This window comes from Vanacampus margaritifer, chromosome 16 (genome assembly GCF_051991255.1).
Source record: "Vanacampus margaritifer isolate UIUO_Vmar chromosome 16, RoL_Vmar_1.0, whole genome shotgun sequence".
In the NCBI taxonomy this organism is placed as follows: domain Eukaryota; kingdom Metazoa; phylum Chordata; class Actinopteri; order Syngnathiformes; family Syngnathidae; genus Vanacampus; species Vanacampus margaritifer.
The window spans coordinates 4,098,516-4,116,242 of NC_135447.1; the positions used below are offsets into that span (position 1 = coordinate 4,098,516).

At 45.0% G+C, this 17,727-nt stretch overlaps 1 protein-coding gene across 7 annotated transcripts in view; it reads right to left on the reverse strand.

Moving 5' to 3' along the window:
* Window positions 1–232: 232 nt before the first annotated feature.
* Window positions 233–17,727, reverse strand: part of fat3b (FAT atypical cadherin 3b) — a 73,053-nt gene continuing 55,558 nt past the window's right edge. The window contains exons 38-52 of one of the 7 annotated variants that reach the window (XM_077546506.1): window positions 17,461–17,658; window positions 15,896–16,173; window positions 15,261–15,823; window positions 15,035–15,169; window positions 14,129–14,295; window positions 13,306–13,771; window positions 12,434–12,590; window positions 11,037–11,193; window positions 10,808–10,933; window positions 9,676–10,083; window positions 8,355–8,604; window positions 5,637–5,738; window positions 4,269–4,328; window positions 4,147–4,185; window positions 233–901 (exon numbers count right to left, since the gene is read on the reverse strand). In XM_077546506.1, the coding sequence (XP_077402632.1) occupies window positions 252–901; window positions 4,147–4,185; window positions 4,269–4,328; window positions 5,637–5,738; window positions 8,355–8,604; window positions 9,676–10,083; window positions 10,808–10,933; window positions 11,037–11,193; window positions 12,434–12,590; window positions 13,306–13,771; window positions 14,129–14,295; window positions 15,035–15,169; window positions 15,261–15,823; window positions 15,896–16,173; window positions 17,461–17,658 (3,756 nt within the window). In that variant the 3' untranslated portion in view covers window positions 233–251. Of the gene's footprint in view, window positions 902–4,146; window positions 4,186–4,268; window positions 4,329–4,357; window positions 4,541–5,636; window positions 5,739–8,354; window positions 8,605–9,675; window positions 10,084–10,807; window positions 10,934–11,036; window positions 11,194–12,433; window positions 12,591–13,305; window positions 13,772–14,128; window positions 14,296–15,034; window positions 15,170–15,260; window positions 15,824–15,895; window positions 16,174–17,460; window positions 17,659–17,727 lie in introns of those variants that run through there. The other 6 variants (XM_077546508.1, XR_013288594.1, XM_077546507.1 and 3 more) reach the window with 6 other exon arrangements.

A 17,727-nucleotide genomic window follows, 5' to 3' on the forward strand; every position in this document is an offset into this window, starting at 1 on the left:
CGCGGTCTTAAAAGTGTCTTACTTTTAATTATCTTTCACTTTGATGCTCGTGTTGCTCGGCCGCCAAACGACCTCCTTATGAAATAAATAATTGGCAAGTAATGAAATGATTAAACAAAGACGTTAATCTTAATAACATCTCTGAGGCGGCAAGCCTCCAGTCCTTCCCCGGAAAACCAAGCGCAAAAGACACGTCAGCTTTTTTTTTTTTTTTTTTTGGGGGGGGGGGGTGGGGGGGCGAGTCCGGCCAGTCATTTGAATCCATCCCAACCTGCCGCGGGTTCCGACCCGGTGGAGGTTCTGTTGGTCCTCGTGGCCCTCCTGGCTCGTAGCGACACCAGGTTCAACAGTCTCTCCAGCTCATCTCCAGAACCGGTCGTGGCACCCGAGCCCAGATTTCCACTACCGCTGCCCTCCCGACTCCCTGAGGCCCAGGCCCGCAAAGGGGGCAGCAGCTGGGCCGGGTGTAAAGTGAGGCCCGGTGGGCTGGATGGGTAGCCGTCATAGGCTTCCCGGGTGGGGGGCAGGGTGTCGTAGAGCCCCTCAGAGTCTTCGCTAAGATCAGAGTCTCGCCGGGGCTCCCGGTACTCCTCGTAGACGGGCGATTCCTCGCTGCTCCGTTGCCGGCCTTCCCCATCCAACCACCGCTTCCTCTGCCACTCGCCCGACTGGTTCTTCTCCCACTGGAAGGCCCTCCGCCGAGCCTCTGGCACCAGATCCCGGCTTCTTTCGCCGCTCGGGACCTGGATCGGGTAGTCCAGCTGTAGTGAACGGGTGCTGCCTCCCCGCCGAATGTTCTGATTGGAGTTGCTGAGGTCGTAGTGGGACCCCACCTCGGGTGGACGCAGGCGGGAGGGCGAAAACCAACTGGAGGTCTGCCTGGAGGAGTCCCAGTGGTAGGCTGCAGGGACAGGAACACACTTTAAGACTCTAAGGAACTGTACCCAGGTAATAGACCATTTTGGACCCTGGTTGACGGTTAGGGAAAGGCTTTTAAAAGGTCCAGGAACCTTTAGAGTCTGCTGTGACTATTCTTATTCATCCCGGTCATTTCATTGTCAGAGCATTGAATTGATCGCAACCGGACTGTTCGAGACCAAGAACCCAGGCTAGTGTTCTCCGACCCAGCCATGAACAGATGAAGCCAGCTCAGCTAAGTGCCCTGCGGACTTTGGGATGTGATCCGCAGTAGGGAAGGAGAATGCCGGGTTTGGTTCCTGAGGGCTACCAAACTGCCTTAAAGCAGGACGCTTGACCCTTCAACAGTTCTAGGCTGGAACACGAGCTCCTTTCACACAATTATCTTCCCGTCTTTTTCCAGTGTTGCTGTCTAAACGGCACTGATACATGACTGGGCTGGATGATGCCAACCTGACAATTTTCCAGTTTTGGAGGCAGCATCAGAGTCATAGATGAGACTCGCTACACAAGATGCTGACGTCACAATCTAACTGCAAGATGGGAGGAGTCTCAGTCGTAGGCTGCCAGGGACAGGAACTTTAGCACACGAAGGGACTTTTGGAGGACCCTGCTTGGGAGGGTAGTCCTTTCGCGACCCAGGAACCTTTGGGCTCGGGTACAGAGAACCCAAGCTTGGTTCCAAAGCAATACAAAACTTCCTTGAAGCAAGACACTTGCCTCTCCAAGTATTCTTGGTTGGGAAACATGCCCCTTTCACACTATCATTTTCCCATCCTCTTCTTTTTTTCTTTTTTTTTTTTTTTCATGAGCGCTCAGTATTGTTCATTCGATTTGACATCATCATTGCTCTCCTTTTTAAAAAAAAATAAAAATAAAAATAAAAAAATATATATATTTTTTTCTTTCTTTTTTAAAATTTTTAAATTTTATTTTTTAAATATATATACATATACACATATATATATATATATATATATATATATATATATATAATTTTTTTTTTGTATGTGGGTGAGCATGTGCGTGTGTGTATTCATCAGTTCACCTAAAGCCCATTAAAAAAAAATCCCATACTAATAATATAATATAATAATAAATTGCCAAATGCAGAAACATCAATGTAAGTTATCACGTTAGCGAGCTCTCGCTAACAGACAGAATTAAGTAACCAGAATTAGGTTAAAAAATTGTATATACGTAGACCATGTTTCTATAAATTTTGATATTTGTTTTTTATTTGAGGCAGATATTTTTTCCATTAAAATGTGATTTATGAGGAGGTTAGACCCATCCTCTTCTGAGACATGGGGACTTTTGGGGTTTGGTTTTCTGCTACCAAGAACGCAAGTTTGGTTCCTGAGGACTACTGAGCTTCGTTAATGAAACACATTTCAGTCTCAGGGTGTTCTGGGCTGGGAAGCAAGTCACATTTTTACATCTTTTCCCGTAATAGCAACCCGAAATCAGGGGGGAAAGAATTGAAATTGATAATTTTTTTTTTTTGGGAGGGGTCAGAGTCGTCAAAGAAGCAAGATATTACCCATGTGTAAAGACATAAAGATAGTCGTGTAAAGTTTACCACCTGAGACTCGTTGCTGGGTAATCTGTGAGAAAGAATCTCGCGTTTTACAACATTTTTCCCTCTAGCTGAAGTCACCCTCTTAATGAACGAGCAATGATGATGATTAAGTTTGTTATTGTTGATGATTATGGCTCGGATTCGTGCTAATAATGACGATGGTGATTATAAAAGATGCCATGTGACAAAACAAGTCAAGACTTGATTCTCTGTCATCTTTGACGTTTTCACGTCCTCGGAGTCTCTTTTTCTTTCTTTTGTTGGCACCGGTGTGTGTGTGTGTGTGGGGGGGGGGGGGGGGGGGGGCTCGGCGATATGCGCCGTGAGGAGAAGTGGCATCTGTTGCTAGGGAACAAGACGTCTTGGCTCGGGCCATCATGCCTTCCTGAACCTGACGGGAGAAATCCAGCGGTTGACTTTGTATTACTGCCGTGTTGTCAAATGGTTGCTATTAGTTTTGTGGTTCTGCATGATGAAATTCAGACCACCGTTTGTAAATTTAAGAATTTTTTTCCTTTGTTCTATGTCAGGGTTCACCAAATCTGGTCCTCGCGGTCTGGAGTCCTGCAGGTTTTAGATGTTTCCGTCCACTAGCACACCTGATTAATATAATCAGCTCCTCAGCAGCGTGCCTGATAACGATCCTAATCTTTAGCATCAGGTGTGTTGGTAGGCGGAAACATCTAAAACCTGCAGGACTCTGGACCTCGAGGACCGCAATTGGTGAACCCTGTTCTATGTCAACAATGCAAAGACTTGGCGGAGTCCAGAATGCAAGGTTGTTTTTTTTAAAGATGGTATTAGAGCCGCGATGTCGGAACCGCAGTGTGAAGTTGAATACAGATTTCGTCATCTTCATTAGCAAACGATTAGCATTAGCGTAAGTCCAGCTATCATAACACTTTCTTCAAGAACCTCTTAAAAAGTAATATTGCCATTATTAGCATTGGTAGCATAGCATCATTAGCACACCTGTGCTGTTTGTTATATCACTCCGCGATACCAGACCTGCGCCGTGAAATTGAACACTTGTCCCGCCCTCTTGTGTTGAAAGCGACACAACAGATATTGTCACACGTTAGCTTAGCATTATTAGCATATGCTCAGTTTCTATGTGTACAGTTTGCCGTTGATCTAAATTGAGCTACTTTCTCGTGGCCGCGCAAGTGACTCGCGCTAACGAAGCTACTTGCGGTAGCGCATAATTGAGGCGGGTGTTGATGAGGTGCAAGAGACCGTGTATATGATATATATAATGTATACAGTGTTTATACTACTGATGAGGTGAAGTACAGTTGATGTGATATTGATGAGATGCTGAGAGGAGACGAGCAGGTACGCTTTTGTTGGAAACTCCCGAGCCGTCCTCAGCACTCCAAAGCCTCCGCCAAGGCTTTACACAGAAATGGGTCCGCCAGCTAGGAACTGACCTTTACATTGAATTTACACTGCAACCTGGATCAGATTGTGATCAAATATGGCTTCACTTTACAGCCTCTACCGATCAAACTACCAACTTACTACCCCCGCCTTATCACGTGCCTACTTCTATCACTTAACTACCTACCATCTAACTACCCATTTACCATCCTACCTTCTTATATACAGTAAACGAACGGTCGGTATACGTTTGCCATGACACTCACCAGGACTGTGCTGCCACTGCTCCTTGTCCATGTTGGAAACTACAAACAATAATAGCTTTTATATAATCAACCATTTTTATTTATTTGTTATGTGTTATAATAAATAACAAGTCTTTTCCTACCTTCACTTTCAATGTGGTCTACGGTGTCGTTGACCAGACGGATGACCGTCACGATGGAGGCTGCGTGCGCACAAACCAGGGTTTCAAGCATCGTGTGTGTGTGTGTGTGTGCACGTGCTAACTACACAAGGTCACGTTTGTGTGTGTGTGTGTGTGCGCGTTCTATATGGTGTGTCAGCTCTGCTACAGCAATTAGAGAGACACGCACGTCGTTAGCGTGTTAGCGGCACACCTTCCTGGTAGCAGACGAAAGATCAATGCTATCAAGTTCTCTAGGAAAAGAAAAAAGAGAAAAATACTTTGCTTTCTTCTTGTAATTCGTCTTGTTGTGCCTCCAAGTTCCCATCATCGCCTTAATGACTTCAGGTCGCTTAATTAAGCACCGCCGTTATCAATCTAGTGTGAGGCTCACTCACTAGTGTTGTTGTCACCTTCACCAGGGATGTTTTTTGTTGTCGTTGTTGTTTTTTTTTGTGTGTGTGAAGACTCAAAAACAATTTGAGTGATTTCTGCAAAAAACGGATCCAACTCATTCTAAATTTCAGTGCACACTCAGATGCTGCTGCATTGCAATCACAATTATGAACATCTTCATCGGCCAAGTATTTACAGTGCAGGCCATAATTTGAAACCCTAACCTTAATTAAAAATTGTAACTCAACTTGACACCACAATCTGTGTTTGAAAATAACACAGGGTTGAAACCTTAATTTGAAACCAAAACTGTCTTCAAACCCAATTTTCAAACCCTACCTCTTGTTTAAAATTCTAACCTAGACTTGAATCTTTAACCTAACCTCAACCATCAGCATGAAACTTTACAGTACTTTGAAACTCCAATTCTGTTTGAAAGCCCTACTTTGAACGTTTGGCATTGATCCCAAATCCGAAATCTCAACACAAATTGCAGACCTTACTTCGAAACCCTATCCCTGGCTTTACAAAATTACTTTGAAACATTACCCCTTCTTAACCTAGATTTAAAACCCTATTTTGAAACCTTAACCCTGGCTTAAAACCCTAACCAAATCTTGAGAAACTTGAGAAAAATTTCAACTTAAACTCTTGCTTAAAAAGCCTATTTAGAAACCTAACCTAGGCTTGAAATTCTTTTTACTGGAGGAGTCCAAGTGGTAGGCTTTACTTAATCCTGTTTTGAACCCCCAACCAAATCTTAAAACCCAACTTTTAAACCAAAACCATTGCTTGAAATCCTACTATGAAACACCAACCCTGTCTAAAAACCGTACTTTGAAGCCTTGACCCGATTCAAGGTGCGCTGTAATGTGAAGCCCGGCGAATGTTGGTGTCGGTGCGCTGGTGTGATGCAATGTGGCGGGTTAGCACCCGTTAGCGTTGTTGACGTACCGTTGTCATCGAAGGACTCTGACGTGTACGAGCTGAGCTCCTCTGATGTGGAGTCTGACGAAAGACCGATCGTGTCGCTCTGCACAGGTGGCGACCGCTCACCTGTGCAAACACATACACACACACACACACACACACACACAGACACGTGTAGCACAATTAGCCAACGTTAGCATGCAAGTTTGACTCAGGTTGACACGCGCCTCAACTGGAGTTGTCTCCACAACAATTCGTCACGCGCTGACGCACTTTGGACTGTCTGTGTGTGTAAGTGAGTGTGTGCGTGAGACAGCCCCGCCGCCACCCCACGGGACCCAGACAGGTTGTCAATCAACATAAGGAGACCAGTCACTGAGCAGCTTGTGTATGCACACCAGACGCTTCGATAACACACACACACACGCACGCACACATACACTAGGATTTCAAGGGAAGTTTAGGGTTCCAAATTAGGGTTTCAAGCCTTCCTTCAGGTTTCGAATGACTGTTTGTCCTGTGTAGGGTTTCAAGTCAGGTATAGTGCTTTAAATTAGGGTGCCTGGTTAGCTCTTTGACTGCCAAAAACGTTAAATAACGTTTAATAAAATCCTATGGAGGAGTGCCAAAGACGTTAAAAGACGTTTTTTTTTTCAAAACAGAGGTGAAACTAACCATTTTCTATTGTTGATTACTGAAAAACGGAATAAGGTAGAAACTAACTTTTTTTTCTGATGAAAGATGAGAGTCCAATCTTTCATTTGGTAGTATGTGTGTTTCCATAGTCCAAACACATAATTTTCTATGGACCTTGAAAGATCAGTCAAAAATGCTTAAATCGGCTGGCACCCACGGCATCCCTTTTCTGAAAACGTCTGCCAGTCAAAGAGTTAGTTTAAGGTTTTAAAAAAGGGTTTCAGAGTTATGCCAGGGTTAAGGTTTCAAATAGGGTCTGAAACTTGGGTTAGGGTTTCAAACAATGGTGAAATTTCAAAATTGTTTTTCCAGCCTGGTTTAAGATTTCAAATTAACACTTCAAATCACCTTAGGGTTTCAAACCTGGGTTCGGATTTCAAAGTAGGGATTCAAGTCAAAGGTCAGGTTTTAAATGAGGTTGAGTTAGGGTTTTAAAGCGGTGCTTTGCGTCAGAGTCGAAAAGAATGAATGTGAGTGCTCGTGTTTTCAATCATTCATCGTATGCTAATGAATTAATTATTCAGCAGCCGCGTAAACGGCCAATCGGCTCGCTGGCTTATTCGCCTCAGTCGTCTACGAGCGCGCAACGCTACGTTAGCTGGCTGCCATTTAGCTTGGCGCTAATAAAAGAAAGTGCAGCGGGGGTGACGAGGGCTTTCAGCCACCTCAATCACACGTTAATTAGGCGGGAGCGAAACACCCAACCCTACTCCCCCCCCCATCGCAGTACGCTTCCCCTCCTCGGCGCGGGAGGACATCCTGATCCCTGCGGAGGAAATCGATGACGGCCATAAACATAAAGCGACTCGCAAGATTCCCTTTTAGCGCTGTAAACAAACCATGTGGGATTGCGGTAGCTTCAAATAACCGCGGGCAAGGTGCGCTACAAAACCAACACAAGCACTATTTGAAACCCTAACCTTGCTTTCAAACCATGGTTCAGGCTCCAGGGTAGGGTTTCAAGCTTGGGTTGGGCTGTCCAACATCGATTAGGGTTTCAAAGGTTTTCAAGCTGTGGGTGGGGTTTTAAGCCTTTATGGTTTCCAGTTAGGGTTTGCAGTCACCTGGCTACTTGTTAGCATTCCCATTGTCTGTCTGGCTCCTCCCTCTCGCTGCCCTGCCGCCACTGTAGGCCAAGAGCAAAAAAAAAAAGGACCAAAAAGGTTGCAGGACTTACTTCTTTCCAACTGGAGCACGTTGGGTCCAAAGTAGGACAAAGTAGAAACTCCAACATTATTCATCATATTTATTATTCATATTTATTCATCGTATGTGTTCATTAGAATTGACACCGAAAAAGTTTGGAGTGTATCGAGGTCAGTGGGAAGTAATCGGTCTCTCGCTGTGGCAATCATGCCAACACACCAATGTGGCCCCGGTGTGGGTTAGCCTAAATCTTGTTTGAAACTTTAACCCAGGCTTAAAATCCTCATGTGAAACCTTACCCTGGTTTTAAACCTTACTTTGAAGCCCTAACCGAGGCTTGATCATCTGACGGAGGCTTGAAACCTTAACCCATGTTAGAACCCTAAAGCGCAGCTTAAAATGCAAATCACTCTTGTTTGAAACCTTAACCCTGGCTTGAACTCCTACTTTATGCTATATAAATAAAGGACCATTTACCATGACTTTGAAACCCAACAGTGGCTTGAAACCCGACTGTACAACCATAACCCTTGTTTGAAACCTTAACCCAGACTTTAAATCCTACCTTGAAACCCTAATTAGAAACATTAACTTTTTGAAACCTTGCTGTAAAACACCAAGTCTGACTTTGAATCCCAATTTGAAGCCCTGATGAGACACGAAACCCTACTTAGAAACCTAACTTATGCTTGAAACCCTACTTTAAAACCATAGCCACCTACTCTGGCTCAAAACCCTCACCCAGACATGAAAGCTTAACCCTTTCTTGAAACCTTACTCTGGCTTGCCACTCTGCTTTAAAAAACCCAACCCAGGCTTAAAACCCTAACCCGTGTTTGCAACTGTAACCCCGGCTTCAATCCATTTCAAACCCCGGTGCGTGTGCATGCGTGGTCTAACCGTCGGTGCCGTCCGTCCTCTCCATCTCAAAGGCTCTCTGACTCCACTCGTCCTCGCGTTCGTCCCGCCGCCTGACTTCGGCCGCCGCGTTGGTGTCCCCGCCCTCCCAGGAAACCTTGTGAGCGGGGCTGTGCTGGGTAAGGCGGCGACAGGGTGACGGCGGGGGCAGATTGGTGGGCGCCACGCTGCACACGGCCACGCCCCGACGGTTTCCGCGTACGTTGGACGTGTCAGACAGGAAGCTGCTCAGCTGCGACCGAAAGACGGGACTCAGATCACTCACGGCAGGCAAATGGATGGTGGCTGATATTTATGGATGGATGGATGGACAGACAGATGGTGTCTGATATTTATTAATGATGGATGATTGGATGGATGCTGGCTGTTATTTATTGATTTATGGATGGATGGATGGATGAACGGATGGTGGCTGATATTTACTAATGGTGGACGGATGGATGGTGTCTGATACTTATTAATGATGGATGGTGTCTAAATATTTAAGGATGGATGGATGATGGACGGATGGATGCTGGCTGATATTTATTGATGTTTGGATGGTGGCTGATATTGATGGATGTATGGATGGTGGCTGATATTTATTACTGATGGATGATTGGAAGGATGCTGGCTGTTATTTATTAATGATGTCTGGATGGTGGCTGATATTTATCGATTTATGGATGTATGGATGGATGAACGGATGGTGGCTGATATTTACTAATGATGGACGGATGGATGGTGTCTGATACTTATTAATGATGGATGGATGGATGGTGGCTAAATATTTAAGGATGGATGGATGATGGACGGATGGATGCTGGCTGATATTTATTGATGTCTGGATGGTGGCTGATATTGATGGATGGATGGACGGATGGATGGTGGCTGATATTTATGGTTGGATGTATGGATGGATGTGGCTGATATTTATTACTGATGGATGAACGGATGGTGTCTGATACTTATTAATGATGGATGAATGGAGGCTAAATATTTAAGGATGGATGGATGATGGACGGATGGATGGATGGATGCTGGCTGATATTTATTGATGTCTGGATGGAGGCTGATATCGATGGATGGACAGATGAATGGATGGTGGCTGATATGTATTGATGATGGATGGATGGATTTGACTAATGGATGGATGGATGTAGATGGATGATGAAATGACGGACAATGGGTAAATGGAATTATGTTAGAGACGGATAAACAGATGAATGGAACATTTTGGATGACAGGATGATGAAAGGATGTAAGGATGAAAATGAACGGATGGTTATAGATGGATAAATGCGGTTGGATGAATGCAACTGACCCTATTTCCATCCGCATCTCTGCCGTGTCTCTCCCCAATCAGCGGCGAGTGCGCGTTGGGTCTCACCACCACCTGAGGCGGTCCCGTCAGGCCGCCGCCCGCCTCGCCTCCTCCGCCGTCGCCTCCACCGATGCCAGCCGGCGAGCCCGACACGCGCACCGCCTTGAACTCGATGCCCTCCGCGCCCATGCCCGTCTTGCGCAGCATGTAGCTGGTCTCCGTGATGGCCGACACGGCCATGACGCCGGCGCTGCCCCCGGGTGCCGCCCCCGCCGACGCCGTCGAGTCCTTCCGGAACTGGATCTTCTTCCGGAAGATGGCGAAGAGGATGAGGAGCAAGACGATGACGAAGGCCAGGACGCCGATGCCGATGATCTCGCCCGGACCGATGTATGACAGCGGCTCCGCCTGGGACGCATCCGCACCGGTTAATGACACTTGATGCAGATGATTGACAGTTGACACTGATGATTGACAGTTGGCATAGATCAGGGTTCTGCAACCTGCGGTTTTGGAGCCACATGTGGCTCTTTAGTCCCTCTATATATATATATATATATATATATATATATATATATATATATATATATATATATATATTAGTTTTATTTATTTTTTTGAAAAAGAGACGAAACGTAGATGAAAAAGTTTTTTAAAAAATGAGTGTACCCCCCCAAAAAATGCCCCCAAAATTGTGTAAATGTTTTTTTTTTTTTTTTTAAATGTTCTAAAAGTAACCCATAACATGTCCAAAAGCAAAGGAAGGCAGACAATTACCACAAAATGTCTTTGGAATTGCAAAAAAAAAAAGTCTGAAAATTATTATTATTATTATTTTTAAGGCAAAAAAGAAAATGTTCCAAAAGTAACAAAAAAAAAAAGTCCAAAAACAAAAGAAGAAATCCACAAAATTGCCCAAAAAATTTAAAAGTCAGAAAACAAAACATTTAAAAGGTAACTACAGTATTAAATGTCCAAAAACAAAAGAAGAAATCTCAAAAATGCACATGCAATGGCCACAAAATTGCCAAAAATGTCAGAAAATTGATAGTGAAAAAGGCAGGTAAAAATGTAAAAAAAACAAAATAGCCATAAAATGCCCAAAAAAGGAAAAAGAGAGGCAGAAAATTACCATTATCTGTCCAATTGTCCATACTGTTTCGTTCATCACAATGTTCAGGTTTTGCGGCTCCAGACAGATTTTTTTGTTACTTATTTGGCCTAAAATGTCTCTTTTGACAGCAAAGGTCGCCGACCCCTGGCAGAGATGATTGACACCTGTTACAGATCTTCAGATGCCCAGTAACTGTAGCTAACACTGATTGATGGTGACAGCGTTTGGTCGGCATTTACGGTCGCACCTGCGTGTCGTCATCTACATCGCCGTCTCCCGCCTCGTTGCAGGCCCCTTCCTCGAACCCTGGCGTGCAGTTGCAGTAGAAGGATCCCGGCGTGTTGACGCACTCGCCGCCGTCCCCGCAGTCGGCCTGCTCGCACTCATCCACATCCTCGTCGCATCTGGAAAATTCAAATTCGGTTTTAGCATTTTTCTGGCTTGATACGGTGGCTTTCCTTTCCCACGTGCGAGGGCATAACAGGAAGTCAGTACAGTTGGACTGGACAATCCCCAAAAATGACAGCTGGAGACTTACATACGCATATTGAGCAGTTTGGTGTCTGGACAAATATTAAATATTAGATATTGAATATTATGTTGGATGCTCAAGAAGGAGGACTCGGGTGAGTTGAGGAGATTCCAACTCCATCAAGGGGCTATTTGATTTAACACTAACAGCATGTGCTTTTGTAGATGAATTCAAGTTTTACGCTACTTTTAACGGTGGGCGCGCTCGGTGGTGGTCCGCCCACCCGCCCGCTCCGGCTTTGAAACGCGGCCCCCCCGCCGTCAGCCCCCCAGCGAGGCTCAGCCGTTTTTCTCCTCATTTGTGATGACTTGCATCACACGCAAACTCCGGTGTCTTCGTTCTCATTAGCATAGCACGCCGCGTCCTCCTCTTCCCCTTAATGATGATGATGAGATTTGTTTGGTATTTGCTTGTGCTACACGACACGCGTGCAGCAACACTTGGAAATGTCATCACGCTGAATAATATCTGCTGAGTGAGCGTTTACGCCTGATTATTATGCACTGATAACAATCTGAAGCCTCAGAACAATTTTTTTTTTTTTAAATGCTAAATGCACATTTAACACCTTGTAGTCATCAAATCTAATTATTAGTACTTACCGTTTTATATTTATGTATTTGCTATTTTTTATTATTGAATGTATTATATCATCAATCGTGTGGGGTAATACAGAAAACCATACGTGAGGCTGGAGGTCAACATACAAGGTTAAAAAACGTTGTTTAATAAATATTTTGTGACTATTTATCTTTCTTAAACATATTTTTTAATCATAAATATTATAAAATACATTTATTTTATTTTTGGTGGATTAAATCATGCAGTTCATGCGTAGGTGGTCAACAGTTTTTTTTTTGTTTTTTTTTTAATATACAATATTATTCCATATTATGTATACTGCTTTTTTTCTTGCTTATTGGTCTTCAAAGGGGGTCATTTTTAGGACAACCCTCAAGTCCTTACTCTCAATTATTAAGTAGAGTCAAAACAAGTGTGTAAAAGGAGCGCTGCTGCCCTCCAGTGGCAACACATGGCAATAACAGTCACACACTGTGCTGTAAACAAGACACGCCAACGCTCCATTAAGGCCCAAAGTGTTTTGATCTTACATAAGCCCCCCCAGTCCAGGTGGGCATCTGCAGACGAAGCTGCCACCAGCCACGGCTTGGCACTCGCCACCAGCCTGGCAGGGGTTTGCCGTGCAGGGAGTTACTGGGCTCTCGCAGCGTCCCCCGGTGAAGCCGGCGATGCAAGTGCACCCGAAGCCTGTCAAAGGAGACAACAGAACAAGCGTAACAATATGTGTGGAAAAGAGACATGCAGCCGCTGTACTGAGTTCTGTGTTGAAGGCGATAAAGTGATTACCTAATTTTGCAGGCTCTCTGTGTGAAAGTACGGAAGGCAGATTAGGGCCAGTGAAGAGAGAGAGAAAAAAAAGCTTGGCAGGATTCTGACTTAATTGTCAGAATTCTGACTTTAATTTCAGAATTTTGACTTTATTGGCTGACTTTAAAGTGAGAATTCTGACTTTATTTTCGGAATTCTCACTTTAAAGTCAGAATTCTAACTTAAAAGTGAAAATTCTGACTTTATTCTCTTGACTTAGAAGTGAGAATTCTGACTTTATTCTTAGATTTCTCACTTTAAAGTGAGAATAATAGTAGCACTCATGAAGTCAGAATCCTGACTTTTCTGAGATTAACGCAGAATTTAATTCGTTTATAAAGTTTAATCTCTTCTGACTTCAATCTCTCTGATTAAAGTCAAAATTCTGACTTTAAAGTCAGAATCCTGAGATTGAAGTCAGAATCCTGACCTTTTTTTTTCCTCTTCACTGGCCCTAATCCTCTTCCGTATGAAAAAGACAATAGACATGCATTCATAAACTGCCTTTTTTGTAATAAAATAAACATTGAACGCCTTTAATTGACTCAATTTGACTTTTTAAAGTGTATAATGGCTGCAATGAAGTGGGACCGACCTCCTGAGGGCAGGCTGGTGCACATGGCACCGTTGAGGCAGGGGGTGCTGATGCAGGGGTCCGGGAAGAGGACGCAGCCGAGCTCCACCTCACTCAGCCCGGCGATCTCGGCGTAGCGACTGCGTTTATTCTGCAGCGGCAACTCTCGACCGTTGAGCGTCAGCCGGCCCAAGCAGCCCTGGAAGCCATCTTGGGCTCTGGCCCCTTGGCCGCCCTCCGCCAGGGGCCTCACCTGCGCCCCGAAGAAGAAGGAGGATTCCGGGGCGACGGGCCAAAGGCGGACCGGGGCTCGGGCGGCCCGCCGTCGCTCCACGTAGCTGTCGTCCAATGACAGGAGGGTGTAGTTGCTGGTCAGCTCCAAGGCCACGTCGTGCCACAGCCCGTCATTGATCTGGCGCCCGGAAATTCCCATGATGCCTAGCGTGTTATCGCAGTCCAGCTGGAACCACAGGCGGCCGCCTTCAATCTGGAACAGGAGGATTCAGCGTCCACAGAGACAAGAACCAAATCAAAAGGTGAGTCAAGCGCCATGTCAAGAACCCATCAAAAAGAACATAAGGAGTCACGAACCAATCGATCGAAGTCAAGAACTAAGAGCCAACCATGTCAAAAACAAGTCAAGAACAAAGTAAAAAAAAAAAAACTGAAAAAAACCCCTCAAGAACCACATTATGAATTATGCCGAGAACCTGAGCGTGAAAGGAGTAGATTTGGTTCTTGACTTTTGTCTGGTTTTTAATCTTGACGTGGTTTGATCTGGAACCCGGCAACGTTAAAAAACCCAGGACAACGCTCGGATTCCAAAAAAAACCTTGATGTTTACCTTGAGCATGGTGCAGGAATTCACTCTGGTGAACATGATGACCCCCCTGGTCTGCAGCGTCCGCACTCTTAGGCCCAGCTTCATCTCGCCGCTCTGACTGCTTTGGCCGCTCTCGGTCACCTTGTACTTGATATAGCCGTTACCAGAAAAACTCAGGGAGCTTTGACCTGTGCGAAGACAGAACCCACACAAAGTGTGAGAGGATTCAATGACGAAAAAAAAATGTCAAGATTCAAGGTAAAAACAATGTGTGTAACCAAGCAAATCAAGCCCAGAACCAGTCAAAAAACAGTCAGGAAAACAAGTCAAGAACCTTTTAAAGGGTGATTTGGCCAAGAAGGCAGGGTACAATTCATAACAGTACAACCAAGTCCAAATCAAGTCAAGAAATGACCTTTCAAAAAATAAATCCGGACTAGCTAGTTAGAAAACCAAGTCAAAAATCTCATCATCATCATCATGGGCCAGTCAAGAACCACTTGAGAACCAAGTCAAGAACCATATGAAGAACTAGTCAAGAACCAAGTACAGAACATGCCACATCCAGAAACAGCTGGAAGACAATCCACGAACCAGCTCATTGTAGGAGGTGTAGACGGAATTCTTGAACAGTTTTTGACGTGGTTCCTTGGCTTTGTTTTTGACTAATATTTGACATTTTTTTAAGGTGGTTCTCAATGTGGTCCTTGACTCATTTTTTTCTGGTTCTTAGGTTGGTTCATGGTATGGTTTCAATGAAGCTAACACTGTACGCATTTAGCGCAGTGTGAAAAGGGTACACTAGACAAGATCGAAGTCACAAACCAATTAAGGACTAATGTAGGTTAGAAATGTTAGATCTTGTATCATTCGTAATCTGGTTCTGTTTTGGTTCGGTAAGTTAAAAGAAATCCTACAAGATCCTACCGGCGCACTCGTCCAGACGCTGAGGTAGACACTGGCAAACAGATGGCGCTGTTGGGCCGGAGCGAACGCACTGCATGTCCGCGGGGCAAGACTGACCTTCACACAGCTCCACGGGAGCGGGGCACCCCCCACCAGCTTGGAACATGAGAAAATCATACAACAGACAGAATATTAGGAACCCCAAAAGAGACAAACGAAAGTTGCAGTAGTCCATAAAATAACACACGGGGGCAGATGCAGGTCTCGATGCGTCTGAACGGCAGCGACACCAGGCTGACCCGCTCTGTGTTGTACGTCAGCAGCGAGCCGGCCTCCATGGCCAGCGTCTGCTCGCACACCTTGTCTCCGCACGCCAGCTCCCCTGAGCAGACGCCGCCCACCGCCACCGCCCCGGCCAGAACTCCTCGGAGCTGCCCCCTCGCCTCCCGTAGCTTGGCGGCCAACTCCTGGGGCGAGTAGAAGCCCCCCATCCGCCCAACACCACCACCGGACGACTCCGGCCTCTCGACGGCCACCAGGAGGTCCACGTCGGACGTCCCCTCCACCGGCTGCACGCCGAGGATATGGAGCGGGTCCTGTTGACCCATCGACCATTTCCAGCCGGCCAGCGCTCGCAAGGTCAGACGGATCTGGTTGAGGTAGCGGCCCAGGAGGTCCTCGGGAGACAGGGAGCGGAACCTTAGGGCGACGGTACTACGCAGCAGGACGTCCGTTACCTGTTCCACTCGGACCGAGACATCAGCGATCACGGCAAAGCGCCCGTCACTCACGGTGGCGTTCATCTGATACCTGAGAACATCAAAAAGAAACAAGAATATGAATGGAAATTGTCATCAAGTCATCAAGTAAAGTGTTGTTTACCTGCCCGGCTCTAGTCCCGGTAGTGCTGTCACACTTCCGTCCTGCCTATTGATGCGAAACATGCTCTTATCCTGCGGTCTGTGGGTGAAGGACAGCGCGTCGCTGGGGTCGCGGTCTGTGGCGTGGATGCGACCAATCGGGCCGCCCTGGAACGTGTCGGTCGCCGTCACCACGAAGATTTCCAGGGGCGAGACGGCCGGCTTGTACTGACTGTTCCCAATGACCCGTAGAAAAACCCACGAGGACGAGACCAGAGGAGGACGGCCGGAGTCGCTCACCTGCCGAACGAAATCATTTGAAAATTAGTTCATTACAATTAGTCCACGAACAAAAAACAAAAAAAAGAAAATTAGTTCATGAGGGGATCCTTGAAAAAAAAAATCCCTTCTTAATTGGTCATGAAAAGCATTAAAAGTCATTAAGTGGATTTTGCTAAAATGCCTTAAACAGCTTTAAAAAGCATTAACTAATTCACTGGCAGCCATTTTCACTGAAGCAACCCCCTTCGCTCCCGGCTGTTTTACTGGATTTTGACTGATTTTGCAAGGCCCACAGAATATTGTGTTGTACGGCTATAAAAACATGGAACCTACCAAAAGAAAGATTAGAGCCCCTTCTTTCATCAGGAAAAAAAAAGTATATTTCTATCCGCTTGGCAGCAATTAGCATTACAATGTAGCTAAGTTTCATCATGATTCACAAATCTGTCGAAAACTCTGGAGAAAACAGCAGTTTGCAACATGGCCCCGGGGTTGATCTCTTATACGTACTCTGCTGCCACCTGCTGGCCGGTTTGGTAATAATTATCATTGCTTCAACCGTTTTCTTCAGTTTAGAGGTTGCATAAAAGCCTTCTGTATGCTCTAGCATTAAAAAATCATTAAAAAAACAAAACATAAAAGCACGTTTTTGTGACACTGGTATTATTTAAAATGGAACGTATTTATACGTTTTGGGAGCAAATGAGTTAAATACGATGTCGGGAGGCATTCAAAAATTAAATACAATTGATATATACAATTGCTCTGAATTTGAAAAGAAAAATGCACTGTTCCTGTCACCAATGTCCAACATGAAACATTAAGGCCATCTAGTGGCAGAAACTTACCTTAACACAGATTTATGACTCAATGTTTCACACTCCTCTTAACTGTTTATTATATCTTTTTACCTTAAAATAAGTTTATGAATTACTATAAAATTACGGAATCAATAAAATGAAATGAAATATGTATGTACAGTATATATATATATATATATATATATATATATGTGTGTGTGTGTGTGTGTGTGTGTGCGTGTATGTGTGCATATGCAGTGTGACGTGAGAATTAAATTACTTGTAAGTTGCATTAAAAATGGCATTAAAAATCATTAGATTTGTTTTGCTGATATATGCAGAAACCCTGTGGTCCCCGAACCCCCCCCAAAAAAATTAGAACTCTTTCAATAATGCATCCAGTTGCTAAGAATTTGGATTTTCTTTTAATTATCAAATGATTCAGACTTTACAGGGTTAGACAGGGCATAAAACATATAAAAAAAATATTGTACTTGTTTCTGACCTGGACCTCGAGTGTGAACTCCCGGGGTGACTCCGGGCTGAACTCGCGGTTGGACCTCAGCGTTCCCGTCTGGTCCAGCGTGAAGAACCCACTCTCGTTCCCAGAAACCAGGCCAAACTCAAAGGGCGGGCCATTCCTGGGGGAGTCTTTGTCGCTGACAGACAGACGTAGCAAGACGCTGCCGGGCGCTTGGCTCAGCTGCAAGTTCGAAAAAACTTTCACTCTCTACATAGGAAAACAAATAACTTGACATTTGACTCCTCAACT